A 25,782-nucleotide genomic window follows, 5' to 3' on the forward strand; every position below is an offset into this window, starting at 1 on the left:
GGGGGGGGCACATGAACAATTTGGGGGGGGCACATGAACAATTTGGGGGGGCACGTTAGCAATTCCCAATCTGGAAGGAGGGGTAGTGAGATCATTCACTCGGCGCATTCTGCCCACAATCGGCCGATGCAACGCAGAGCATCAGGGCAACGCTGATCTACCTATGCCATGGCGGCTGTGGCGCGGTCTCCCGCGAGATACGGGTTTGGCCCGATGCCTTGCCCGTCAGCCGAAAGAGCCAAATACAACAGCCCTTCCCCTAGGCTGATTTTCCTGGTCCAACAGCGAGTTCTCAAACGTAAGCAGCAGATGCGATGTTCGGACAAGAAGCTCTGCGAATTTTCGCATCAGCAATCGTCCCGAGAAATCACCACTCCGGGTGGAAAGTGTCGTGTCCCTTACCTTCGTACTCAATGTCGTAGCTGACGGCCGTCTCTTCATCCGCGCGGATGAGTATGGGCGTGTCTCGTCTGAGCTTGCGCTCTCTCACACGAAACTTCAGTCCTACATTCTTCGCGGAACCCACCCAAAGCAGCCGCTTGCCATCGGCTATGTCTTGGTCACTCAGCGTCGCTTTGCCCTTTCCGGACGTGCTCACGCCTGACGAGGCTTGTAAATCGGGTATGTGACTCGCTGCCGGCAATGCCACCTCCTGCAGCCATTCTCGAAAGACCCTCAAAACACTATCCTCGACTTCCACAAAGCTGCGGAATAAGCCACGGCGTGGGCCAAGCTTGACCAGGTTGATCACGGCACAGAGCTGCGTGAAACGCTCTTCGCTGTCCAGCGAGAGCACTTGCCGGACGAGCTCATCGTCATTGTAGCCACCACCGGTGTATTGGGGCTCAGAGGTGGACGGATGCGTCCGCGATCCGGGGATATCGCCAGGTCGTGTCCGTGCAGAGCGTGCCTCGGGGCCCTCTCGATACGGTCGGAACCGCGAGTATCGGTGACGCAAATATCCAAGTCGCCCGACTAGGTCCTCCTCATCGAAGTCGGGGTCAGGGACTTCGAGCCCGTTTGTGCCCAGGTATCGGCAATACAAAGGCGGTTCTGTAAGCTTGGCGCTGGGGTGGTAGCACTCGAGCAGGAGCGTGTGATTCCGCTCATGCAGGTTGGCGGCGGCTATCAGACGGTTGTGAACGATGCGGAGGATGACGGCATAGAATCGGTGAGCCACGGTAGTCAGCGGCAGCAGATCAGGCGTTGGCAATGAATTGAGGATGTGGATAAGCAGCTGCCATGAAGCTTTCCAATTAGCATCAATTGCCTAGGTTAGGATGTGATGCGGCATACCTCATTCGGCAATGAGAGGAGCTCTTTGACTTCGGCCGGACGTGCCATCTCTGCGTACAGATCAGTGACGTTGGGGATATACGGACGAGAGGAGCTTTGGGGCTGCATGGCGTTGATAAAGGGCGGATGACGTTGATCGGGGGGCGATAAGCAAAGCCCTCGGCCTAAACCCATTATGGTAATGGGGTTTCGTCGTGTGGCTCTTTCCTCGCGACGCGACTCCCATCCCGTGCAGACGCGTTTTTCGTAGCCACGCGAGACTCGAGGCCCAATCTCGCTCAACCTCTAGACAGATTGACATTGCCTGTCGAGTCTCCGGAGTCATGCATCAATTCCTCAACCGTGGAGGTCGCACGGCAAGCCCCGTGCCTAAACGCTCGCACACACCTCCCGGAAGGCCCTCTGAGGCGGAGCGCCGTCGCTTGGGACAAGCAGCCAGAGTGGATGTCCCTGTTGCTGACTTCGACGACACGATGCAGCGTGGCCAGAACCGACAATCGCCGCAGCGAGACATAAGCCGACAAGGTCAGCGGCCTGCAGTTCAGCCTACGGCGCACCGTCAGACGGCGCACCTGCACAACTACAATGCTTTCGACACGGATGCAGAAAATGCTGATGACACGACCATTACGAGCTTCTCGGATGAAGGTGCCCAAGGCAACTTGGGACAGCAAAACTTCTATGATAACCCGAACTTCCATGTCCAGGAAGATCAAGAAAGCATCAACGACAATGAGTCTCACTTCGCAGACGGGGAGTCAGACGATAGTCAGGGACCTCTCATGCACGAAATGCTCTATGCAGCGCAGCGCAAAATAGGGGAGGGCAAGAAGCTCCCAATGGCCCAGTCATATCCTAGCACGACTATTCCAGACGACTATGATGAGGGAGAAGAGGACGTAGAAGGTGACTATGATGGTGACGAGCAACACGGGCCCCAAAGCCCTGAGCTCAAAAACCATGTACCATATCCGACGCCTCAACCCCCGTTTCGGAAGTCTCAACCTTACATTACAGGCGATCCATTGTACCAACTTCGCCAGGAAGCGTCAAAGAAGATCATGTCTGACACTAGTCTCCCGGTCCGCAGTGGGCTTGTTCAGTCTGAAATTCCCAGACCTCTCAGCGCCAAAGAAGTCCAACAGCCCCACCAGCAGCACCAGCAGCACCATCACACGCAGCTTCCCCCCTCTACCCAACCTGGACCAAAGGACATGCACACAGCCATACACGCTCGCAGCTCTTCTACAGCCTCGAATGCCGAAACCATCAACGAGCGCAACTTCTTCGAGCATCGCCCCTCCACCGCCCAGAAAGGTCCGCTCTCTCTATCTGACTCCAGTTCGGAGCGCATTCAGGACTACGAGGATGAAGAGCTCTTCGCAATGAGCTATTCAGATCTCGACAAGCAGTCGTTCGACGACAATCCTCGTGCCGATCCCAACAAGCAACCCATTTCCCACCTCGCTGACTCACCCCTCGAAGACCGGCTGCGAACCGCCTACCGGGAGCTCCGCCCAGAAGACCAATCCGAGTTCTTCAACTCCCTCCAGATCGACGAGTGGGAAGATGCCGGCGATTGGTTCCTCGACCAGTTCGGTGACCTGCTCGGGCGGTTCAAGAAAGCCCGCCGGACGAAGCGCGACGTTGCGCGCGAGTTCGAAGACGAGATCCGGAAGCGCAACGACGCCGTTGGACGCAAGCGCCGGTGCGTCGAGGACGAGGTTGGCAGGATCAAGGGCCAGGGCCAGAGACTGCTGCCGGACACGCCGTCGAGGCGGAGGGCGGCCACGCCTGCCTTTACGCCTAGGCGCTGAGCTACGGGCCTAGATTTGTTTGGTCTGCAAGGTCTCATAGGCGCCATGGATGCTGTGGGAAATATGTTTAGAGAAGAGGACGATATGTATGTTTTTGACGCACGCCTTTTTTTTTTGAAAAAAAAAATCTCTTGCGAGATTGCATCAGAAGACAGCATCTCGAAGGGGCCAACTGAAGAGTGCATGTCACCTTTCTGGCGTCGCTATACCCCGCAATGAACGACCCTGAAGCCAAAGGCTTAAAATTTGCTTTTGTACATCTAGACCTCTAGCGTGCGGTTGAAAAGGCTCTATACTTTACAATTGCTGAAATATATAATACAAGAATCCCTCGTCTAAAGGTCCCAAACTACAAAAATACTTCAAATGAACCAGTTATCCTGCGTGAAGATCAGCAGCGCAAGACGGTGCCTGATGAACAAGCCTACCAGCCCGCAGGCCACCTGCAGCGCGCACAAGCCCATGGCCAGCTTGTCCTCGCGCATGGGACCGAACCAGACGAGCCAGAGGTTGAGGATGGTCAGGTTGGTGCTCTCGAGCACGTTGCCGCGGTCGTCGGTCTTGACCCGCACGAGGCGCAGCCTGTGCAGGGCCTTGAGGGCCTCGGCGACGACGGGGCGCAGGGGCTTGGCCTGGTCGGCGAAGACGACGACGCTGGGCTCGAGCAGGCCGGTGTGGCGGTTGAAGCGCGGCAGGCGGTGGCGCGGGCAGGGCACGACGTGGAAGAGCTGCGGGGCCGAGTAGACGAAGTTTGCGATCTGCGGGATGAGCAGCAGCAGCAGCGTCTTGGAGAAGTGGCCGAGGATGCCGACGACGGCGAAGACCATGCCGGCGAAGTAGCAGTACGTGTCGCCGACGAAGACGCGGGCCGGGTACCAGTTGTGGGCGAGCAGGGCGAAGGAGACGCCGAGGAACGGCAGGAGGAGGTAGAGGGAGAAGAGGTGCGAGTCCGTGGCCGGGTGCGGGACCGGGTAGCCCGGGGGCGGTGAAGGGATGAGGTAGAGCAGGTCATTGAAGGCCAGGAGGAGGGCAATGATGATTGATTGCGAGACCTCGATTCCGTTGATGCCGGCGAGGATGTTGATACTGTTGGGGCAGAAGATGGAGATCGCTGCCATGTAGGCGTAGTATAGCCATCCTGCAACAAATTAGGCAAGTCGCCGGGCGGGACTGGGTGCTGCGGGGGGAGCGGGGTAGTACCTATGTCAAGGAGAACCCCAAGGTAGGATCTCAACGGGGTCGGCACCACGATCTTGGTCACACCAAAGTCGACGAAGTAGACGGTGAGCATAGGGATGGCAGCAAAGGCGGGAATCAGGATCTTGTGCCGCCAGCGGATGTCGAATAGATCATCGCCGATGCCAAGGAGAACCACAGTCTGAAGGGAGAGGATGGCGGACAGGTACGACGCAAGCTACAGAAGATCAACAAAAGAAAAGCCAGCGGGCCGGGTGTTTGGGTTGACCTTGCTATGGGGGAAGCGGTGCAGGAAGCGGCCCGTCTCGATCTCGCGGACGTCGAGGATGATGTCCCGGTTGCCGCCGCCCGAGGTGGCGGCGACGATGTCCTTGTAGAAAGGGAAAGGAATGAAGACGAGCAGGGCGAACAGGTAGACGACGGCGCACACAGCACCCATGGTCTCGGGGCTGTCTCCGGCTCAGCGCAGTCGGGCAGGGGTCACGTGGGGGGACGCACATCTCGACATTCTTGAGCTTCGACAGGTCGCGTCCCTTGAAACCGGCGCGCATGAAGGCATCGCCGAGCCAGCGGATGAGGGCGTAGCAGCTGGCGAAGGCAATGCCGCTGAAGGCCAGCGACGCCACGAGCGGCTCGCCGTCGCCGTGGAAGGTGTTGGCCAGGATGCCGATGCAGGCGGCGAGCAGCGAGAGCAGGGCCAGGCTCTCCGGGCGCGAAAGCTGGCCGGCCATGGCGTGCAGAGAAGGTTATAAAACGAGTGTCATGCGGTAGGGGGCGCTGCAGCAGTAGTGGTTGAAGCCAGATGTTATATATCGGGCCGCGTATCCTCTTCGCCCGCCCGTCGCAGGCGCTCGCATAGCCCACTGCACGCCCCAGCCGCAGCCCGCGCAGCCCGCGCAGCCCGCTAGTGTCGCTCTAGCCGCAAACGGGCCCCCCCGCCAACGCTCCGACGCGCCATGGACAACGTCAACGCGCTCGCAGCTGCCCACGCGCCCCGCCGCGACTCCATCCAGGCCCAGCTCGACCTGGTCACCACCAAGCTCGCCCGCCCGCAGTTCCTCAAGACCCTCACCCCCAGCCGCCTGCCGTCACAGGCCGCCTCGGACGCGTCGCTGTCGCCCAGAGACCGCGACAGAGACGGCCCCGCCTCCCACCACCGCCGCGCCCAGAGCCTCGTCCGCATCAGCCCGCGCGTGAGCGTCCTCAGCAGTGAGCCCTCCGAGAAAACCTACCATGCCGACGCCCTGCGCAAGAGCACCTCGCTACTGACCTTCGAATATGGAGCAAGACCTCTAGCCGACGTCCACCTCGACGCCTACCAGGAGCTGCGCGAGTCCGAGGCCAAGGCCCGCCAAGCTACCCGCAACATGTCTGCCAACCAGGGCTTCCAGACTTTCGACCACGGCCACCAGGACCTGGTCCTGGCCGTTGACTTCAACTTCTTCGGCACTCGCATGGTCACCGCCTCGTCCGACCACCGCCTCAAGGTCTGGGACCGCAAGGACGAAACCTGGTCCCTAGTCGACAGCTGGAAGGCGCATGATGCCGAGATCGTCGAAGTGAGTCCTCACCTGCGTCACGCCTGCAGCCGACAAGCCGTCCTTCCTGTTTGCGCTCCCTCTGCAGCGAGCCCGCCATTGGCCTGCTCCAGTTTCCGTGCAGCCCGCCCAGCCCGCTCTTGGCTTGTCGCAGTGACATTGGCGTGACACTGACGGCCTGCAGGTCAAATGGAATGGCCCGTTCATGGGTGAGGTCATTGGCAGCATCGGTGAAGACGGCCGTTTCAAAGTCTGGCAGGAGGATGTGACCGAGATCGCCAACACCGGTCGTCGCTTCAAACTCATCTACAGCCAAGTCTCCGAGACGCGCACGCCATTCATGTCACTCGACTTCAAACAGATCATGCAGGAAACTTGGGTCGCACTCATCACTCGCGATGGCATGCTCACTGTGAACGAACCCATCGACCATGGAAATCTGTCTGAGTGGCAGATTCTTGCACAAACTCAGGTCTTGCAGCCGCCGCCCCCGCGCTCCGAGGAGGCGAGTTTCCGCGTGTGCTTCCACAAGGAGCAGCTTCCCTGCTGGAGCGCCGTCAGTGCGGGCTTAGACAGACGCGCCTTGTCACTCGCTGTCGCCGCCATGGATATGGTCAGGGTCTATCGCAGTGACAAGAACCGCCGCTTCTACATTGCAGCCGAGCTTACCGGCTCCCGGAGCATCCTCCGCGACGTGGCATGGGCCAACGGCTCTATGCGCGGAACGGACATCATAGCGACTGCAAGCAAGGACGGCTCGATCCGCATATATGAACTCTCCACCCCTGAAAGCCCGCAGCAGTCCACGCTTGCTGTCCCAGCCGCACCTGAGCCCCAGCCATCTCCTCACGGTCGCCGTAACGCGCCATCGGGCATTGGAGCGGGCCTTGCCGGTGCATCTCGGGTCGGTGACGGCCATGAGAACGACCAAGATCCCGGCCGCGTCAAGCACCATGTCAAGATGGCCGCAGAGCTGGACTCCCACCATGGAGCGGCCTGGCGTGTATCCTTTTCTCAAATGGGTATGCGAAAGATTCTTTCTGTAGACGACCTGTTCTCTCGTGGTAACCATGATGCAGGTGATCTCCTTGTGTCCACTGGCGACGACGGTGCCATTCGCACATGGAAGAAGGCGAGCAACAGTCGTTGGCTCGAGTACGCCGAAATAGATACAGGAAAAGGCTAGTAGCAGCTTTCCTCTATCAATTGCTTTTAGACTCTTTTGACTACATCTACAGATGCTCCTCCTGGAGATGATCATTCCGTCCTCCAGGTCATCTTGGAGGCGTGGAAGGCTCCTGTGGTATTTCCAACTTTCGTTTATGATTCGAGCTAGCTTGTGGAATGATGTCGTAGCAGGACCAACGTCATCCTTCTCATCGACGGGACAGCGATGATCGAATCCAATGGTTTTGCTGTGGTCTACAGTAGACATTACATGGGAACGACACTTTGTGGGTAGTGGCTAGAAAGTGGGCGAAATGTTGCTTCTTTAGCGACGGTTTGCTAAGGAACTCTGGTGCTTCTGAAAAGACCGTCAGTGCGCTATCTGCGGGAAGATTCCATGATGGACGGGCATTTCATTTCCAGGTGTCAAGGGGGTAACTTCGTTCCGGTCCAAGAGACGCAAGACTCCAAAAGCAGTTTATCACTCTCACGGATCTTGCTCGGTAGAATCAATTGTCCAGTTCGTACTCGGTTTCTAGAAAGTCTCCTTCGAAACACTGCCCGGACTGGTAGAGGCTTAGGCAGTGATGCAACTGATGGTCAAGCTATTTGAAAGCACTGCCTCGCTGTGGCCAAGTCTGTCCCTAGCAGTCCTCTGCGGGCATTTTACTTGCATCCACTGGCTGTAGACTCTCAATACCATTCTGTTGGGATCTCCAAAGAGAAGCGAACGTGGTGCCACCAGAAGTGACTTGGCCGTGCCGTGCTCATATACCAGGATGCTATGATAGCCCACTCTTTACCATGGTCACACAACAGGGCTTTACGCCGGTCCAAGGATAGGGCTGGACGATCATACATTGAACGAGATAATTATGGTTGTTTGAAGCCAATCCATAGCCAAGCATATCTCTCTCCGGTGGTTGTGTTGTGAGCCCTGAGAATTACGTGCTGTGTGTTGGCAGACTCTGACAAGCACAACCACGGTTTATGCCGGGCCATTCCACGTCCCCGCACTTCGACAACCACTTTGGCAGCGGGGGCTGGGACATTGTGCCGGTCATGGGCCTGAGCGCAAGGAGTCGACGGTCGGTCCACGGCGAGATGTTTGGTTCACCTGCTCACGCCCGGCGCACAAAGCGAGCGTGTGTGGGCAGGAGCAGAAGCCCGTAGTCCGTACCGGAACGGAGGCGTCACTTCGAAGCTGCAGTGCTCAAGAACCGCAGCTGGACAGGGCCGTTGCACGGTCGACGGCTCTTACTTGACTACACACTTCTCCAGCTTTCCATCGATGATTGGCACGTGCTCGACCAGGCGGTTCGGGTCTCTCATGAGCGCGGGCACATCTTCTCTAGTAATGGCCATCTTCTTCTTTACCACGTCGTACTTCTCTTCGCGAGCCGTGTACTCACGGATGACCTCACCGGTCTCGAACTCGACGAAGACTCTGGTGTCGCGGATGCGGAAGATGACGCCGTCTAAGCGTAAGAAAAACCTGCACAGCAGCAGCAAGCGGGCGGGCATGACGCGTATCTTGCACGACATGAGCGAGATGCCGTTATCGGCGAGCTCGTCTTCGTAGAGCATGACATCGTCGAAGAAAAGAATGGGGTCGGGACGTTTGAGCAGGGCCAGGGGTATCATAGTTTCCGAGTCCTCGAAGTGGAGGGGGGACTGGTGGGGCACAGTGCCGGCATAGTCGGTGCTGAAGGACCAGTCGAAGGGCTTGACCACCTCCTTGATTTCCGAGGCGTGGTTTTGCCTTGTCGGGGGTTCTTAGCGCTTGCGGCGACTACGAAGCTCAGCGTGGGCCGGCGCCTCACCTTGTCTTCTGCCACTCCTTGGAGTAGGCAACCTCGAGCATCTTCTCGCCCGTCTTGTCGACACGGTCCAGCGCGTCGAAGGCGTTGAATTCTATGCTCCACCCGGTCGCAATGTGCTCGAGGCGCATGGCATTGTCGCCGAAAATCATCTCGGGCAGAGCAATGCCCAGTTTGTTCGTCATGTCGTCGATGGGGCCGGCCTTCAGTATAGGCAGCTTGCGCGTGGTGATGTTCCACCCTTCATGTGTGATTGCCTTGCCCTGGTCGGCGGGGGCCGGGAACGCCGTGTCCATGGTGGTGTCGGGCGCAGGGGAGCCGGAGCCCGGGGCGACAGAGACTCTTGGGGGGGAGTGGGGTTGGTTGGACGTGCAGGCGGGAGCAGCGGGAGCTTCCATGAGGTCAGGCGGCTCATTCTCGGAGAGCGGGGCCTGGCAGCCTGGGCCGGTAGTCGTGGCCGCGCACCATGTGGAGGCTGCGAGGAGGCTCTGCATCTGCGCCCTGCTGCCCGCCGCCCGGCTAACCAGTAGCGCATTCCAGCGATCGCGTCTAGATGGTGGTATTTTCTGCGCGTCCAATCCGGGCCTGCACGGCGGGAAGCGCGACGGCAGACGTCATTGGCGGGCGCGGGCGGGCGCGGCGGACCTGTGCAGTGGCTGATTGTTGCTGTGGAGACAGCCGTAAACACTCCGCGAACCTGCTTCTTCTGCTGCGCCGCCGCCCACCCAGCCTCCCTCCCCAAGGACGACTTCTCCAATTGCCCCGGAGCCGCGCGAATCCCCCCATCTCGCTTTCCTGCTGCATTCCCCGCCATGGCAACAAAAACCCTCGAGTCCGCCTTCGAGCGCATCTCCATCAACAATGAGAACGAGAACGTCGCCGGCAATCTCGCCAAGCACAAGTCCAAGGTGCGGAACCACACCCAGTGCTCGCCAGAGCATGCTGCTAATCCCATCGCAGGGCTCTCTCTCTACCGCAGTAAACCTCACCGGCCTGGGCGGCAACGCCAATGGCAGCCGCGTCAAGCTTCCCCTGCAGAGGTTACAGCAACCCAACGTCCCCAAGGCATACAGCAGCAACACAATTGCCAAGATCACCCTTCCATCCCAAACCGCCCAGCGCGAGCGCGAGCGCACCGACCGCACTGACCGCACCGAGCGCATCGAGCCGCGGCCCTCGGACGAACTGCACCACCGCAGCTCCGACTCCGTTCTCTACAAGCAGCCCGTCGCCCCGCGCCAATTTAACCTGAACATGTTCGAGATCGGCAAGCCGCTGGGCAAGGGCAAGTTCGGCCGCGTCTACCTGGCCAAGGAGCGCCAGTCGGGTTTCGTTTGCGCGCTCAAGGTGCTGCACAAGTCGGAGCTGCAGCAGGGCAAGGTCGAGAAGCAGGTGCGCCGCGAGATCGAGATCCAGTCGAACCTGGCCCACCCCAACATCCTGCGCCTCTTCGGCCACTTCCACGACTCGAAGCGCATCTTTCTCATCCTCGAGTTCGCCGGCAAGGGCGAGCTGTACAAGCACCTGCGCAAGGAACAGCGCTTCCCCGAGTGGAAGGCCGCCCAGTACATCGCCCAGATGGCCGGCGCCCTCAAGTACCTGCACAAGAAGCACATCATGCACCGCGACATCAAGCCCGAGAACATCCTCGTCGGCATCCACGGCGAGATCAAGATTTCCGACTTTGGCTGGAGCGTTCACGCCCCGAACAACCGCCGCAACACCATGTGTGGAACTCTGGACTACCTGCCCCCGGAGATGATCAAGCCCGGTAGTTCCGAGAACTACTACAGCGAGAAAGTCGATCTGTGGAGCTTGGGCGTCTTGACGTATGAGTTCTTGGTTGGAGAGGCGCCGTTCGAGGACACGCCCGTCATGACCCAGCGCAGGATCGCGAGGGCCGAGATGACCGTCCCCAGCTTCGTCAGCCCCGAGGCTAGGGATCTGATCAAGAAGGTGAGTTTAGAAGCGTCAATTCCACCTGGAACGGCTCACTAACGAATATCACAGCTGCTTGTGCTGGACCCTGAGAAGCGTCTGCCTCTCGACGAGGTTGAGAAGCACCCCTGGATCATCAAGCACTGTGTAAGGGGCGAGAGGAGCTACATCCGCACCTCTGGTTCGTCGAGCAAGAGCCGCACGAGTGACAAGTCCGACGCGTGATTCTGTGCGAGATCTAAGTCTGTGGTTTGCGATCATGTCCACGCTGTTAGAGGATGTTTGTCACGCAAGAAAGCTTGTGGTGAGTGATTTCAAGCAGGTGTAGGTGGTCTGGATCTTTTCTTTTCATCATTAGTTCGGCGCTGGAAGGGGACTGGCACAGGGTACTCGGGATCAGGGCTGGCATATGGCGTGGAGTTTCGGATTGACTGGGTAAGGAGTTGAACTGGTTTTGCGGTTAAAAAGGCAATCCTAACGCCGCCGCTATGCTACATTTAATGGTACACGATCTCAAATTTGCGAAAGACTCCCCACAACTCCAGCGCAAGCCTTTTGAATTCCCTTCCTTCGATGACATTTACCTGTAGATTTCATCGAACGGTCTCGTATCCAGGAAACAGCTGTCCCACACCTCGTTGACTAGGCGTGCGGCATGAACGTCGTCCTTGACGGCTGGCCTGGCCATCAAAGAGAGCGTTGCTCGCCGCCTGACGCACTCTTGCAGCTGGCTCGTGAATCGCCATTGGTTCCTGGTGAAAAACTCGCGAGTGAACCTGCACTCTCCGCTCAGAGTCGAAGCGCGGATCTACCGAAAGACATGCTGCAGTCAGCCATCATTCTCGAAGCCCCCCGAACCAACCGCACCGGGTGAAGTCACTTGCACAACATACCTCGGTGCAGGCCTGGTGCCGCAGATTCCACCGATCAACCTTGAAGCGCAGGTAGTCGTACGCATGCACCATCTCGTGCGCGATGGTGTCCTCGACGTGCCCTCTGTTGCGCATGTGGTTGGCGCAGATGAGCACGCCGTAGTCGACGTCGAAGCCGCCGCCCTGGGCGGTCGTGCAGCGGCGGCAGCGCACGTTGTGGGGGCCCACGTCGCCGCCGAGCTTGCGCACCTCGTCGCGCATGAAGCGCACGATGGGCGAGTACTCGAAGGCCCAGTCGCGGTGCGCCTCGACGCGCGCGATGTCCTTGTCCTCGCGCACCGCGTCGCGCGTGGCGAGGTACTGCCGCCGCTCGTCCGGCGTCGCTTGCCCCGCCAGGATCGAGAAGAAGGTGCGCCAGTTGTAGAAGCTCGGGTCTGGTTCTTGCGGCACGGCGGCGGCGGGGGTGGGCTTGGTTTCGGGGTCCATTGCTTCGGCCATGCTAGGATATCGGGCGGTGCGGCCGTGGCAGAAGCGGCGATCGAGACGGCTCGAGCTGAACTCGGTAGATGCGAGAGGTGGACGGGTTTGGATATGAGATGCGATGCCGCACTACTACTGCCGAGATGGGTGGATGGTTTGCGGCGAGGGCGGATTATTCCCGCGAAGGCGGTCAGCCAGTTTTGCGAACATGAGCGAGTCATGTAGGGCGCCGACTGTAGAGTCACTCGGCCGGGCATATATCAGGCCCCGCTCGCGCCATTGATGTCGCGGCCACGGTTTGCAAGATGAAGAAGCATCTGACAATAGTAATCAAGCTCGGTACAGCACCGCCTGTACTCTCGCAGTCCCGGCGTGCGGCAGAGCAAAAAGGTGCTAACAGCTTCGCCCAGGCACGTCATCCATCGTCGACGAGAAGACCCACGAGCCGCTGCTCTCCATCCTCAGCACAATAGTCGAGACGGCCGTGAAGCTGCACAAGGATGGCCACCGCGTAGTCATCGTCTCCTCGGGCGCCATTGGCGTCGCCCTGCGGCGGATGGACCTGCCTCGCCGCCCGAAACACCTGCCCCAGGTCCAGGCACTGGCCGCCATCGGACAGTGTCGCCTGATGAGCCTCTGGGACCAGCTGTTCTCCCACATGAACCAGCCAGTCGCCCAGATCCTGCTGACGCGCAACGACATTGCCGACCGGACGCAGTACCTCAACGCCCAGAACACCTTCCACGAGCTGCTCCATATGGGCGTCATCCCCATTGTCAACGAGAACGACACGCTGGCGGTCACGGAAATCAAATTTGGCGACAACGATACCCTCTCGGCCATCACGGCGGGCATGGTGCAAGCAGACTACCTGTTCCTCATGACCGACGTCGACTGCCTGTACGACAAGAACCCGCGCACGAATCCGGACGCCAAGCCCATCGAAGTCGTCGAGGACATCGCAGACCTGGTGGCCGATGTCTCGAGCGCCGGATCCTCGCTGGGGACCGGTGGAATGTCGACCAAGATCGTGGCCGCCCGTCTGGCCACCTCCGCCGGCGTGACCACCGTCATCACGCGCTCCTCCAAGCCCGGCAACATAGCCGCCATCGTCAAGTACGCCGAGGCGCAGAAAGCGCTCCAGGCGTCCATGGCCTCGAGCCGCAACTCCCTAGCCGCCGTCGACGACGACGATCAGCGACTTGCCGCCGCGCTCGACCTCTCCTCCGGAGGACGCGGCACCCCGGCCCCAGGCGCCAGCGCCGAAATCGTCGACCCCGTCAGCGGCCTCGCGGCCCCGCTCCACACGCGCTTCCTGCCCCAGGTGCATGCGATCCGCGACCGCTACTTCTGGCTGCTGCACGGCCTGGCGCCGCACGGCACCGTCTACATCGACGAAGGGGCCTACCGCGCGCTGGCCGACAAGGCCGGCCTGCTGCCCGTCGGCGTCGTCGACTGCGACGGCCACTTCCACCAGCAAGAAGCCGTGCGCATCGTCGTCGTCAAGCGCACTCCCGGCGCCCCCAGGCGCGCTCCGTCCTCCGGCTCCGGCTCCGGCTCGGCTGCTGCTGCTGCTGCTGCCGGCGGCACGGATACGCCCGCCAGCGGCTTCGAGAGGGAGAATCCGGCCCCCTTCGAGGTGGGCCGCGCCGTGGTGAACTACTCGGCTGCCGAGATCAGGAGGATCAGGGGCGTGAAGAGCACAGAGATTCATGACGTGCTGGGGTACGCCGACAGCGAGTATATCGCCTTGAGGGAGAACGTGGCGTTCCTCACCATTGAGAAGAGCAGGCCGACGACGCCTGGGTTGCCGATTGACGCGGCATGAACGGGAGTTGTGTAATATGCGCTGCTGTTCTACTTTACCGAGATGAGTGATGACATCGAATTCGAGGAGCGCAAATGTTGGCCATCCGGAGATGTCTGGGAGGGGTAGACGAATAGAGCCTTCGATTATCTTTGGAAACATTCAAGTTTGGACGGTTGATCATAACGACTACGAGCTTCTAGCGAAGTCCGTGGGGAGAAAAGTTGACAACGAATAAAATCACGAGGAACAAACGTCGGGTCTTTGTTTTTCGTACAATTGCCGTATGTACAGGAGTCAAGGCCCGCACTGCAGCAAAGCCAACCACAGTGGCCGTAGCCATAGCAACTGCCTTTTCCCCATCAAAGTTCTATTCGTCAACGCTCCGGATGCAGAGCCCGAGAGCCATCAAACGGGGGAATCCATGCCTTCTCGCTTTCTCTCAAGATCGGTCAAAGTCAGGCGCAGCTCAATGCTTCGAGTCTTTCCCTTCCGCTTCCTTCAGAAACTCCCTGTGGTGGTGTGTTAGCCACGCGTATTCCAGTGAGCCCGAGCATGGCCCCAACGAGCGAAGAGGACATTGGCGAGGGGCCGGAGCGTGAGCACTATGGAGGCATACTGGATGAAGTTCTCCTCGTCCTTGCTGGCGGCGTTGATCGGAGGGGTGACATTGGCGACCTTCTTGCTGCCGCCGGTGGCCGCGAAGATACCGCCGAAGAGCGTGCCGAGGACGCCCATGGCGAGCTGCGAGAGGAGCAATTGGTTAGCGGACAGTACGTGCGTCGGCGACGGCCAGTGGCTGAGTGTTGGGAAAATATGGGGTGCGTAATCGGAGCTGGGCCAGCGGAAGGGCAAGACAGCGAGCGGGCGCGATGGGGATGGGAGCGACGGATTGGAGGGCACGCACGACGTGGGAGCCGATCTTGCGGCCAGCGATCTCGTAGTAGACGACCATGGTTGCGGGGTTCGGAGGAGCTGATGGGGTTGCGGGCGGGTGGCAGGTGCAATTGATGGGGAATGCCAGAGCTCTCTGGTCTTCGCTCTTCGTCGTCTGCGCGGGCCTGCTTCCTCCGCGCCGGCGCCGAAAGGGAAGCAGCACGTGATGCGTCCACCAGCCACTGCCTGCGCCACCGCGCAGCAGCCACGATCGCATGCGTCACTGTTGCGATCCGTCCCCGGTCGTGCCCTCCAATCCATTCGCTCGGAGAACGGGAGGCAACAAGTCGCGAATACCGAATCGTGCCCGCTCCCGCCTGCACGCCTACATAACCTGCGCCGTTTCCTCGTCCCGTAGCTTGACCCCAGCTCTATCCACACTCGCTCACCATGCCTAAAGACGACGACTTCAGCGACATTCCGCACGAGCGCAGCGAGCCGCGCCCGGACTTCAGCAAGCAGCCATTGCCGCAGAAGAAGCTGCCGCCTTCCATCCAGGAAACGCTTGACGATGAAGAGAAGCTATGGGAGGCATTGTATGAGGGCCAGTATGTAAACCTTCATCCAGTGTCTTTGCATGTGGCTGAGCTCTTCGCTCTAGCACTGGCGAGTCCACGGACTCCAACATCCGCTATGCCGCCTACGCCTCGCGCGTCCGCACCATCCTCATGTCGGCGCACCGTTATGTAGCATACACTTCAGACATCGGGGAGTCCTTCCGCCCCATCGCGCACCCGTACATGGTCAAAGGCGCCTACGGCGTCTCGTGGGCGTACTTGGTCGGCGATGTGAGCAACGAGGGCTACAAAGCGTATCTGCGCAACCAGCGCACACTGTGGGGCGAAGACTACGACAAACCCGTTGTCGGCTCCGACAAGCTCGCCGCACAGCAGCCCGACCAGACGAAGCTGGGGCCCGGTATCATCGGCGGCGACCAGAAGCAGCCGATTGGCAAGGTCCCCATACTCGAGGATTACCGGACCGTCATGGCTCAGAGGGCCATATTCCAAGGCCTGGCTAGTATGGGGTTGCCTGCCTTCACCATTCATAGCACCGTAAAGTATTCGGGCAAGGCACTGAAGAATCACAAGAACCCGAAGATCCGGACTTGGGGCCCGATTGGCGTAAGTTGCACTCCTCTGTGTTTAGCATGGTGATTTGCTGACAGAGTACTGTAGCTTGGTCTAGCTGTCGTGCCTTTCTTACCTTACATTTTCGACGAGCCGGTGGAGAAGGCAGTGGAATGGACTTTCCATAAGACCTTCTCAGCGTTGTATGGTCATGAAGCGGTGGCTGGCGTGCCGGTAACGGGCCAGCAAGAACTGCGTGATGCCCAGTCGAAGGCTGGTGCAAGGAAAGAGAAAGAATTGTAGAGAATAGGCGTTCCCATGTAGTGAGTATTTGGGCACTGGAGACGGAGTCAGGCAGTGTTGCAATTTTTGAGCGCCGCTGGAGTTCAACGCCCCTCAATTACCGTTCTATATACATACGGCTGACGTGAACATAATTAATTTCTACTCATTGAGAAACTCTTGGAAGGAACACCTGCCATTTGATGAAGAAAGATTCGATCCCCCTTTCCCAGCCACAACCCAAAAAATATTCATGCAATGAGTGCATCTTACTGGTCCTTGTGCAATCACATCAAAGGATTAACCGTTAGTCTTAGATCTTCTTAATGAGTAGGTGGTAAAATGTTCGCAAAAGCTGATATGCTTTTCTCTATCCACGCAGTTAGCAGTACAGATCCCCTTACACTCACACGCTTAGAAAGAATACGTCATAAGCAATATATACATACAACTTGGACCTCAGATTCCTTCGTATGGTGCGTTTCTTTGAAGAACGGATTCCAATCCAACCCACCGCACACTTCCATCCCTAGCCAATGCCAACTTGCCCGTAGCCTCAATCCCGCTTCCCACCCCCATAGCCATACCCACCACCACCACCACCACCACCGAGACCATAACCGCTATAGCCCCTCTGACTCTCGACGCCAATCGCCCTATCCTTCCCGTGCCTCTTCAGCCTCCTCGGCAGCTCCACCCCCCTGAACCACGCAAAACACACGGCCGTCGCCGCGCCGGCGCTCAGCATGCAATACACGACGGTGCTCATGTAGACGTGGCCGCCGACGCCGGCCCAGCCGCTGGGCAGGACGGGGCTGGGGTACCAGCGGACGCTGAGCTTGAGGCTGAGGCTGTCGCCGATGACGATCTTGGTGTTCTTGGACGCGTGCGACACGCTGTACGCGGCGGCGGCGTCGATGGTGCCGGGCGCGACGCTCCGGGGCGCCGCGTGCAGCAGCATGTTGAGGTGGTTGGAGATGTGCAGGTGCGAGAGCTGCAGCGTGCCCGTCAGCGCCACGATGAGCGGCGTGTAGCGCGCGCTCTGCCCGCCCAGCGCCCCGCTCGTCTCCGACACCGCGTCCACGCTGTATTCGCCGTTCTTCTTGCCGCCGTCGCCGTCGTCGTCGTTTGTGGAGGAGGAGGAGGGGAGAGGGCGCGCGGGGATGCGGCAGGTGAGCGGTGCGTCGTTGTGGACGTAGAATTCGAGCAGATGGAATAGCGGGTCGGAGATGAAGTCGATCGTGCAGTTCATTTCTGCGTGGCGAAAAAACAAGCAAGCGCATGTCAGCTTCGACGTGTCTCCAATTCCCAGTCGCGCATGTCCCGGGAGGCCCGCTCACCTTTTTCGATGCCGAAATAGAGCTCCAGAGGCTTGCCCGTCTCGTTGCAGACCGGGAAAGGGATGTATTGGAGCTGTCCCGACGCATCTGTGATCTGTATCGCGCTCTGCCATCAGTCGTCATGTTCTTGATTGTCCGTCGAATCCGAATGCCTCCGCCGCGCATTGAGGTCTGTTCGCATGGGGGGTTCAGGGTTGCGCGTACATGTTCGCCGGTGTCGCTGCGGCTGGGTTAGTAGAGGTTCGTATTGGATGGCGTCGTACTTACATGGTCCTATTCAGGCAGGAGACGGGGACTGCCTCCCCGATCGCATAGCCTCGTGCTTCCAGGGGCTTCAAGGGCTCTTGGCTGGAGACGGCATATGCCAGGTTCAGGTAGAAGCTCAGCAGCAGGGATAGCACCAGCCGCAGAGACAGGGCGCGCGACGCCATTTCGATTGTGAGCGGAGAATTGAATGCGGCGGCAGCGATACCCTGAGATTACAAAATATACAGTGCCATTGTGGCGGCAACTGCGGCCGTGTGGGGTGTTGCGGGTGGTGCGTGGTGCAGCAGCTACGGAGAGGCCAGCTGTGTGGGAACTAGACCAGACAGCCCAGCCCACTAAATCTGGAAACCCGCAAGATCGACATGCACCCCCATCGTCGCACTGAACACTGGCTCCACGTCCACGGTTCCGGGATTACATCGTACTGAATTCGTTATCTGCGTCTCGCTATATGCTTTTGTTCAATCTATCCAGCGCTCTCTCACAACAAATCGCTGGAGTTCATAGTCGGTATCTTGAGCGCCCCTCGTCCTCCGCACCCAGTCACTTGGAGATGCCCGCCTTCTGCTTGAACGCGTTGATCAGTCCGCTGGTGCTGGCATCGTGCGAGCTCGACTCGCTGCTGTCGCCCAGCTCCGCCAGGATCTTCTTGGCGAGGACCTTGCCCAGCTCGACACCCCACTGGTCGAAGCTGTTGATGTTCCAGATGGCGCCCTCGGTGAACGTCACGTGCTCGTAGTAGACAATCAGTGCTCCCAGCGTCGCCGGCGTGATCTTCTGGGCAAGGATCGAAGTCGTCGGGCGGTTGCCCAGGAACGTCTTGTGGTTGACAAGCTCCTCAGGCGCACCCTCGGTCTTGACCTCCTCGGGCGTCTTGCCGACCATCAGCGCCTCGGCCTGCGCGAAGAAGTTCGAGGCAAGCATCCTGTCATAGTCAGCCTCCATAGCGTCAGACAGCACTTGGAATCAACTTACTTTTGGTGCAGGTTGTCCTGAACAGGGTTGTGGCTCTCGGCAGCCAGGATGAAGTCGGTAGGGATAAGCTTAGTGCCCTGGTGCAGCAGCTGGAAGAAAGAGTGCTGGGCGTTGGTGGCGGGCTCGCCGAAGAGAATGGGACCGGTCGTATACTTGACGTACTCGCCGGTGCGAGTGATGGCCTTGCCGTTCGACTCCATGGAGAGCTGCTGAAGGTAGGCAGGGAAGCGGTGCAGGTACTGGTCGAAGGGGGCAACGAGGTGCGTCTGAGCACCGAAAAAGTCCGAGTACCAGACGCTGAGAAGACCGCCAATCACGGGGATGTTCTGCTCAAGGGGAGTCTCCTTGAAGTGCTTGTCCATAGCCTGCGCACCAGCAAGGAACTGGTGGAAGTTGTCGTAGCCAATGTACAGGGCAACGCTCAAGCCGATGGCGCTCCACACACTGTAGCGGCCACCAACCCAGTCGGAGAAGGGGAACATGTTCTTCTTGTCAATACCAAACTTGGTGACCTCGGCCTCGTTGGTGGAGAGGGCGACGAAGTGCTTGGCAATAGCCGACTCGTCCTTGGCAGTCTCGAGGAACCACTGCTTGGCCGTGTTGGCGTTGGTGCACGTCTCAGCAGTGGTGAATGTCTTGGAGGCAATCAGGAAGAGAGTGGTCTCAGGGTCAGACTCCTTCAGCGCCTCGGCAATGTGGGTACCGTCGATGTTGGATACGAAGTGAAGCTTGAAGTCGCGCTTGCCGTACGCCTTCAGAGCCTCGGTGACCATGACAGGGCCGCTATTTGACAATTGTCAGCGTACCGACATCTTGACCGGTGCCGTCACCAATTGAGCCACTTACAGATCAGAGCCACCAATACCAACATTGATGATGGTCTTGATGGACTTGCCGGTGTAGCCCTTCCACTCGCCGCTGCGAACCTGCTCAGTGAACTCCTTCATGTGCTGCAGGACAGAGTCGACGTCCTCGACAACGCTCTTGCCATCGACCTGCATGGGCCAGTTGGCAATGTTGCGGAGAGCGGGATGGTAGACGGCGCGCTTCTCGGTGAAGTTGATCTTCTCACCAGCGAACATGTCATCGCGGAGCTTCTCGAGGCCAGCCTCCTTGGCGAGCTTCACAAGGAGGTCAAGCGTCTCCTCGGTGATGAAGTTCTTGGAGAAGTCAAAGAGGGTCTCGGACTTGTCGGCCTCATTGTAGAAGGTGCGGGAGAACTTCTCGAAGCGCTGGGGGTCCTTCGCGAAGTAGTCCTTGAGGACAATGTCCTTGCCAAGGGTCTGGTGGTGCTCTTGGAGCTGCTGCCAGGCCCTCAGCTCGTTTGCTTGCGAGAAACCAGGCATGGTGTGCGGTGGTGGATTGTTGGGCTGTGCAGCGTGGAATGGGTCAGTTATGACGTTGAGGCGGGGAACAACGGATGGACAGCGATGGCAGCAGCAATTGAAGGGCGAGCAGCGTACCTTGGGAGGGAGAAGTGTAAAGAGCGAGGGGCAGATGCGAAGTTTTGCGACGAGAAGGGCGGAGCCTGACGCAATCAGCCGGAGCTTGCGGTTGTTGTGCTGTGGTAGGAGCGGCGGCGATGGGCGAAGGCGGGGCACTGGTCAAGGAAGGCACGGCGGCCGCTCGGATTCTCAAGTGGGGCTTCCCGGCAGCTGTGTCATCAGCGCTTCACGGATGACAGAGCACCTACGAATGAATGCGTCCTGCCTGCTGCACCTCATCCACTCTGCGCGCGATTACTGGCTGCTGCCCGTCGCACGCGATTCATCCAAAATGCCTTGGCGGGTGCAGCACCGTGGCCGTGGGCCGAGGGCTGGTCGGCGACTTCGCAACTGTACTTCCGCTGATAAGTGACGAGAGGCCAGTGCTCGATGCGAGCCCGAGAGCGGAGCAGCACGCCTGACATGGAGCCATGTCTCGACCAGCTGCTCACAAATACTTCAGATTCTGCCTCAGCCATGACCACGCATGCGCCGGAGCGTGAATAGTAAACCTCGGTTCAGGAAGCGCCCGCCATCTTCATTCTTCAAGTCAGCCCGCTCATAGACCAAATCTTTTGTATCAATCGTCAAAGCCGTCCCTTGCGTGATCGTCAGCCATGGAAGGAGCATGATGGTCACTACTCATCGGGATGGCCTGAGAAAAGAGGGAGAATCTATCACCTAAAACTGAAGAACCTTCCCGAATGCAGCGCCATCCGCCCATGGAAAATTGTCAAGAAACTCACTCCGATGAACCCTTCGAGCACTGCATGTTTCCTTTCCCGAACGGGTACGCCCAGAGCACCTGCTACAAATCCCTTTTCATCCGTCCCGCAACCCAATTGTTCATATCCGCTCCCATCCACATCTGCCGCGATGACAGAGCTGGACACGGGACATCTTCGCCATGTTCCGTCTCTGCTCGTGGTATCGTAGTCATTTCCCCTTACCTTGAAGCGTCCTCGAACGAATTGTCCACGACACTGCCTCCGGCGTCGCCCAGCCCGGCAACCGGTCTGTTGTACGACCAGCCAGCGAACTGCTGCTGCATCGTTTGCGAAAGCATTGGCCCTTCGACGTATGAGTCCGTCGGTGCCTCCGAGGTGAACTCTCGGTCAAAGTTCGCCGTATCTCTCTGATCGGTCTTTGTGGGGTCAGCTTACAGCACAAGGCCAAAGAATCCATGACTCGTTACTTACCACACTCGGCTTGAAGCTCGGCTCATACTTGCGGTCCAGAAGCTTTCTCCAGTCAATGCTGTGGAAGAAGTAGTGTGCCTTGATCTCCGCGGCACCGTTGGCACCAAGGCGCTTCTCCGCATTGCGGTCAAGAAGTCTGGTGAGGAGATCCCGGGCAGCAGGAGGGACGATCTCCGGGCCGGGGAAATGCAAGGGCTCCGTGAGGATCTTTCGGTACATGTCGTTGGTGTTTTCATCGTAAAACGGCGGCAGACCCGTGAGCATCTCGTAGAGAAGCACGCCAAGCGTCCACCAATCAACCGTCTTCGTGTAACCACCTCCGGTCAATAACTCAGGGGCGAGATATTCCGGCGTTCCGCAGAATGCTGTCTAACGTCAGAGGGGCATGCTCTTGTTTCACATGGTAGTACATACTGTTCGTCCGATCTTCATCCTTCATATCCAGCTTACACAAGCCGAAGTCGCAGAGAGCAATATGACCCGTGTAGTCAAGCAGGATGTTCTCCGGCTTCAAGTCACGGTAAATGACATTGAAGCCGTGCAGGCACTCAAGAGCGCAGAGCAGCTCTGCCGTGTAGAAACGCGCCCGGTTGATGTCAAAGCGTTGCTCCTTTTGCAAATGATGGAAAAGTTCGCCTCCGTTGACAAAGGCGAGTACAAGGTAAAGCTTCTCCGGCGACTGGAAAGAGAACTTGAGGGGAACAATGAAGGGATTGTTGATCTGAGCAAGCACTGATCTTTCTGCCAGAGTATGTGCAACTTCAGAGCGAGAAATGATGTGTGCCTTGCGAATGGTTTTGAGGGCGTAGATACGGTGGGTATCGCGCTTCCTGTTTCCATCTGTCAGCGTTCGGTTGAATCAGACGTCACGCCCAAGTAACTCACATGACCTGCATGACCTTGCCAAAACTGCCCTTCCCGACGACCTTGAGCAACTCGAAGTCTTCGATCGTCAGGCGATCTTGTCTGTTCTCGACGAAGCGGACGCCAACCTTAAGGTTGCCCGTGCCGTAAGCCACGTCGATCCAATCGGCACCACATTGGCCAAGTGATCGCTCATGCGAAGCGTGCGCCGCAGCCGCCTTCTCCTTGTCTTTCTTGCTTGATTTGGGGTCCTCCACGTAGGGCTGCGCCTCCTCGAAGCGAGGGTTAACCTTGCATGTGCCGATGAAGATATCCTCGTTGCGGCCAGCGTTTGGCGGGGCATTGGGGTTGCGAATGTATAGGGAGATGGAGAGGTCGGTGGTCCGGGAAACATCGAACTTGTACTGGGTGTTGTCTCCCGCCCAGACCGGGTTCTCGGGGTTACCTGATACGGCGTTGACAAACACCTGCTGTTTATCGAAATCAATCAACGCATATGGCAGGTGCTTGGCCGAGTAACGACCATGTACGGTCGGGGCTTGGTTGATGGCTCCAGTGGCTGACTGCGGTCTGCCATGGCCCTTGACGTAGGAACCCGCTACTGCTCCACCGCCAGGGCGCATTGAGCCAGCAACGGAATACCCGCCTCCTTGCGATAGCGATCCTTGGTGGTGACCGCTGCTGTGGCCAAAGGCCTGCTCCGCTCCAGGCGGCAGCGAAAAGCTCTTGCCCTCATGCAGTGTGACTATGAGAATACCGGGCTTCAACGGCGGCGCGGGCGCATTGGCGTTGGCTTCAGATGCGGCTGCGAGACGTCAGCTACATTATTACTCCACAAGTCAGACGCAGAGGTGCGGCGTACCGATTCCATTGGGATCTTTGGCGTCGGGGCTTGTTGAGTTGGGCTTAGGGGTGTCAACAATGGTGGATGTGGATGACGAGCGGCTGAAGGTGTTCGCCAGCGGGGCGAGATGGGTCTCCTTGAGCTCTGTGCAAAAGTCAGATCGGGTCGCTTAGGCGGGCGATCATAGCGGACGCACTCTTGGTGAGCTTCCAGGACATGGCGGCAATCTGGGGGGTTGCGAGGACCAGCGGCAGGTGAGAGCGGAACGATGGGCAGCGAAGCGGAAGGGAAAGCCCGTCTCGCGGGGCTGGAGAGCGAAGAGGCGGTTTGAAAAGAGTGGCGATCGGACAGGTCGCTGACCAGAACCAAGTTGAAATGCACGGCGGCCTGCACGCAGTAGGGTCGGCAAACTCGTGTTTGAGGGTGGCTGTGAAGGGCGAGTGGTATACCTGGTACGGGAGAGGGGGTTCAGGCCGGGTTGATTAGGGCCGCTAAGACCAAAGATCGCGCCGCAGCGCGCGCCCGATTCTCCGGCTCTGCAACGACTACTCCCCCGACACCAACTCCAGCAGTGCGGGGCGCGCTCCACGGCCGACGACGCAGTCTCTCTCCACAATCTCTTGCGCTCAAGCTCGCCCGCCCCTTCCCCCAGCCTTCCACCATCCCTGCGCAGCGCGCGATTCGTTGGCTGGCCCGTGAGGACGACCGCGGGCCAACCCATCCCCAGGCGGAGCGGAGTTGGAGGCCACAAGCGCCGCGCAACCATCGGGCGCCGATGCCGACATGGGCGTCATTAAAAAGAAGACGGCCGTGCGGAGCACCGAGGGCGGCGTCAAGTACGTGTGCGACGTGTGCTCCGTCGACATCACCGCTACAGTGCGTGTTCCCCTAGACGCGCCAGACCCAACACGCTCCCGCTCACCGTGCGCATAGGTCCGCATAAGATGTGCCAACCCCACTTGCAATGAGTTCGACCTCTGCGTGCCGTGTTTCTCGGAGGGCAAGACAGCCCGCGACCACGAGCCTCGCACCCATTCGTACCACGTCATCGAGCAGCATTCCATACCCATCTTCACCGAGGACTGGGGCGCCGACGAGGAACTGGCGCTGCTAGAAGGAGCGGAGACGTATGGTCTGGGGTCATGGGCGGACATTGCAGACCACATTGGCGGCTACCGATCCAAAGACGAGGTCCGCGACCATTACTTCAACACCTACATCTACAGCTCCAAATTCCCCCTGCCTGAACACGCAAGCCCCGAAGACAAGCGTCTCAGCGAAGCGGTTCCTCGCGAGGAGTTCCAACAGAGGAAAAAGCGGAGGATCGAAGAGCGCAAAGATGCCGCCAAGAATGCGACTCCCGCGACGCCCAAGCAGAAGCCCACAGCCAGTGTGCCTGCATGTCACGAAGTCCAAGGCTTCATGCCCGGTCGTCTTGAATTCGAGACGGAATACTTCAACGAGGCCGAAGAGGCAGTGCAGCACATGCAATTTGACCCCGGCGATGGCATAAACCCAAAGACAGGGGACCTTGAGCCGGAAATGGAGCTTAAGATGACCATTATGGACATCTACAACGCTCGACTCACGGCCCGTGTCGAGCGGAAGAAGATCCTCTTTGAGCACAGGCTTCTTGAATACCGCAAAAACCAGGCGCTAGATAAGAAGCGGACAAAAGAGGAGAGAGATTTACTCAACAAAGCCAAGCCATTCGCCCGGATGATGCAGCATGACGACTTCAAGGAATTCTGCGATGGCCTCGAGTATGAGCACAATCTTCGACAGGCGATCGGGCAGCTTCAAGATTGGAGGCTCATGCAAGTCACAACTTTAAAGGCCGGCGAGAAGTACGAAGCAGAGAAGCATTCACGGCTGACGAGAGGGCCGCCTGTCGGCTCGTTCGACCGGTTAGCGACCAATCGCATCAACAAGCCCACGCTGCCTCAGGAGACGACGACTGCTACCACGGCTCTGACTGCCCCTGATCTGCCGCTCCGATCCGTCAGCGGGCAGCCGACCCCACCAAACTCAGTCCCCCCAGCGGAGAAGCCCCTGGCAAACGGTAACGCGAACGGAGTCGTTCCGCAACCAAACAAGCAGAAGTTCCAGGTTCAACCCATCCAAGGTCTCTCGACGATGAAGCTGAACGACGAGAACGCGGCGGATCTGCACTTGTTGTTGCCGGAAGAGAGGGAGCTCTGTGCGGCGCTGCACCTCAAGCCCAAGCCGTACATGGCCATCAAAGACGCGTTGATGCAAGAGGCCATACGGCAGGGCGGCAGCATGAAGAAGAAGGCGGCAAGAGAGATATGTAAGATTGACGAGAGAAAAGGGGGCAAGATTTTTGATTTTTTTGTTCACAGCGGGTGGATTGCAAAAGCATAGCTCGAGGGCCACGCTGGCATGCGGCGCGGCCCCGGATACCCTGGCGTTTATCCGGGAAGGACTGCGCTCGAAAGGAGCGTAGAAGGTGTCATGGCACCAGGAGTACCGGATGGTTGAAGCAAGCGGCTGTCGAAGTTGCCGTTTCCGCTGTCCTACGTAGGTGCATCACAGACAGCAGCATGGTAGGAAATGGGCACAGACGAT

At 58.8% G+C, this 25,782-nt stretch overlaps 14 protein-coding genes across 14 annotated transcripts; 6 read left to right on the forward strand and 8 right to left on the reverse strand.

The window, feature by feature from the left end:
- Positions 1 to 402: 402 nt before the first annotated feature.
- Positions 403 to 1,404, reverse strand: BKCO1_1150001 (f-box domain protein; the record flags this gene model as incomplete). The annotated part of the gene is made up of 2 exons (XM_020270515.1): positions 403 to 1,237; positions 1,297 to 1,404. Coding segments are annotated over 2 exons (943 nt in total), but the record flags the coding sequence as incomplete, so codon positions are not given.
- Positions 1,405 to 1,619: 215 nt separating this feature from the next.
- Positions 1,620 to 3,113, forward strand: BKCO1_1150002 (uncharacterized protein; the record flags this gene model as incomplete). The annotated part of the gene is made up of 1 exon (XM_020270525.1): positions 1,620 to 3,113. The coding sequence occupies one exon, from the start codon at positions 1,620 to 1,622 to the stop codon at positions 3,111 to 3,113; it is 1,494 nt and encodes a 497-aa protein (XP_020125006.1).
- A 362-nt stretch (positions 3,114 to 3,475) lies between these two features.
- Positions 3,476 to 5,041, reverse strand: BKCO1_1150003 (udp-n-acetylglucosamine-1-p transferase; the record flags this gene model as incomplete). The annotated part of the gene is made up of 4 exons (XM_020270526.1): positions 3,476 to 4,251; positions 4,314 to 4,527; positions 4,579 to 4,759; positions 4,809 to 5,041. 4 exons carry the CDS (start codon positions 5,039 to 5,041, stop codon positions 3,476 to 3,478), a joined length of 1,404 nt encoding a protein of 467 aa, XP_020125007.1.
- Positions 5,042 to 5,266: 225 nt separating this feature from the next.
- On the forward strand, positions 5,267 to 7,034 carry BKCO1_1150004 (nuclear pore protein; the record flags this gene model as incomplete). The annotated part of the gene is made up of 2 exons (XM_020270527.1): positions 5,267 to 5,869; positions 6,033 to 7,034. The coding sequence occupies 2 exons, from the start codon at positions 5,267 to 5,269 to the stop codon at positions 7,032 to 7,034; spliced, it is 1,605 nt and encodes a 534-aa protein (XP_020125008.1).
- A 1,238-nt stretch (positions 7,035 to 8,272) lies between these two features.
- Positions 8,273 to 9,329, reverse strand: BKCO1_1150005 (type 2a phosphatase activator tip41; the record flags this gene model as incomplete). Its single annotated transcript, XM_020270528.1, has 2 exons — positions 8,273 to 8,777; positions 8,839 to 9,329. 2 exons carry the CDS (start codon positions 9,327 to 9,329, stop codon positions 8,273 to 8,275), a joined length of 996 nt encoding a protein of 331 aa, XP_020125009.1.
- Positions 9,330 to 9,647: 318 nt separating this feature from the next.
- BKCO1_1150006 (aur protein kinase) lies at positions 9,648 to 10,998 on the forward strand (the record flags this gene model as incomplete). Its single annotated transcript, XM_020270529.1, has 3 exons — positions 9,648 to 9,743; positions 9,796 to 10,791; positions 10,846 to 10,998. 3 exons carry the CDS (start codon positions 9,648 to 9,650, stop codon positions 10,996 to 10,998), a joined length of 1,245 nt encoding a protein of 414 aa, XP_020125010.1.
- Positions 10,999 to 11,353: 355 nt separating this feature from the next.
- On the reverse strand, positions 11,354 to 12,143 carry BKCO1_1150007 (mitochondrial inner membrane protease atp23; the record flags this gene model as incomplete). Its single annotated transcript, XM_020270530.1, has 2 exons — positions 11,354 to 11,581; positions 11,667 to 12,143. The coding sequence occupies 2 exons, from the start codon at positions 12,141 to 12,143 to the stop codon at positions 11,354 to 11,356; spliced, it is 705 nt and encodes a 234-aa protein (XP_020125011.1).
- Positions 12,144 to 12,430: 287 nt separating this feature from the next.
- BKCO1_1150008 (glutamate 5-kinase) lies at positions 12,431 to 13,953 on the forward strand (the record flags this gene model as incomplete). The annotated part of the gene is made up of 2 exons (XM_020270531.1): positions 12,431 to 12,464; positions 12,536 to 13,953. 2 exons carry the CDS (start codon positions 12,431 to 12,433, stop codon positions 13,951 to 13,953), a joined length of 1,452 nt encoding a protein of 483 aa, XP_020125003.1.
- Positions 13,954 to 14,433: 480 nt separating this feature from the next.
- BKCO1_1150009 (atp synthase subunit k-like protein) lies at positions 14,434 to 14,887 on the reverse strand (the record flags this gene model as incomplete). Its single annotated transcript, XM_020270532.1, has 3 exons — positions 14,434 to 14,444; positions 14,499 to 14,676; positions 14,840 to 14,887. The coding sequence occupies 3 exons, from the start codon at positions 14,885 to 14,887 to the stop codon at positions 14,434 to 14,436; spliced, it is 237 nt and encodes a 78-aa protein (XP_020125004.1).
- A 371-nt stretch (positions 14,888 to 15,258) lies between these two features.
- Positions 15,259 to 16,241, forward strand: BKCO1_11500010 (carbonic anhydrase protein; the record flags this gene model as incomplete). The annotated part of the gene is made up of 3 exons (XM_020270516.1): positions 15,259 to 15,416; positions 15,470 to 15,992; positions 16,047 to 16,241. 3 exons carry the CDS (start codon positions 15,259 to 15,261, stop codon positions 16,239 to 16,241), a joined length of 876 nt encoding a protein of 291 aa, XP_020124996.1.
- A 535-nt stretch (positions 16,242 to 16,776) lies between these two features.
- BKCO1_11500011 (glucose-6-phosphate isomerase) lies at positions 16,777 to 17,991 on the reverse strand (the record flags this gene model as incomplete). Its single annotated transcript, XM_020270517.1, has 4 exons — positions 16,777 to 17,474; positions 17,561 to 17,666; positions 17,765 to 17,780; positions 17,828 to 17,991. The coding sequence occupies 4 exons, from the start codon at positions 17,989 to 17,991 to the stop codon at positions 16,777 to 16,779; spliced, it is 984 nt and encodes a 327-aa protein (XP_020124997.1).
- A 379-nt stretch (positions 17,992 to 18,370) lies between these two features.
- On the reverse strand, positions 18,371 to 20,148 carry BKCO1_11500012 (glucose-6-phosphate isomerase; the record flags this gene model as incomplete). Its single annotated transcript, XM_020270518.1, has 3 exons — positions 18,371 to 18,752; positions 18,803 to 19,585; positions 19,649 to 20,148. 3 exons carry the CDS (start codon positions 20,146 to 20,148, stop codon positions 18,371 to 18,373), a joined length of 1,665 nt encoding a protein of 554 aa, XP_020124994.1.
- Positions 20,149 to 21,232: 1,084 nt separating this feature from the next.
- On the reverse strand, positions 21,233 to 23,411 carry BKCO1_11500013 (serine threonine-protein kinase gad8; the record flags this gene model as incomplete). Its single annotated transcript, XM_020270519.1, has 6 exons — positions 21,233 to 21,430; positions 21,486 to 21,850; positions 21,900 to 22,315; positions 22,371 to 23,154; positions 23,212 to 23,337; positions 23,390 to 23,411. The coding sequence occupies 6 exons, from the start codon at positions 23,409 to 23,411 to the stop codon at positions 21,233 to 21,235; spliced, it is 1,911 nt and encodes a 636-aa protein (XP_020124995.1).
- Positions 23,412 to 23,976: 565 nt separating this feature from the next.
- On the forward strand, positions 23,977 to 25,660 carry BKCO1_11500014 (saga complex subunit; the record flags this gene model as incomplete). The annotated part of the gene is made up of 3 exons (XM_020270520.1): positions 23,977 to 24,069; positions 24,127 to 25,504; positions 25,557 to 25,660. 3 exons carry the CDS (start codon positions 23,977 to 23,979, stop codon positions 25,658 to 25,660), a joined length of 1,575 nt encoding a protein of 524 aa, XP_020125000.1.
- Between the last annotated feature and the right edge of the window lie 122 nt (positions 25,661 to 25,782).

The sequence above is a fragment of the Diplodia corticola genome (assembly GCF_001883845.1).
Source record: "Diplodia corticola strain CBS 112549 chromosome Unknown scaffold115, whole genome shotgun sequence".
Classification (NCBI taxonomy): domain Eukaryota; kingdom Fungi; phylum Ascomycota; class Dothideomycetes; order Botryosphaeriales; family Botryosphaeriaceae; genus Diplodia; species Diplodia corticola.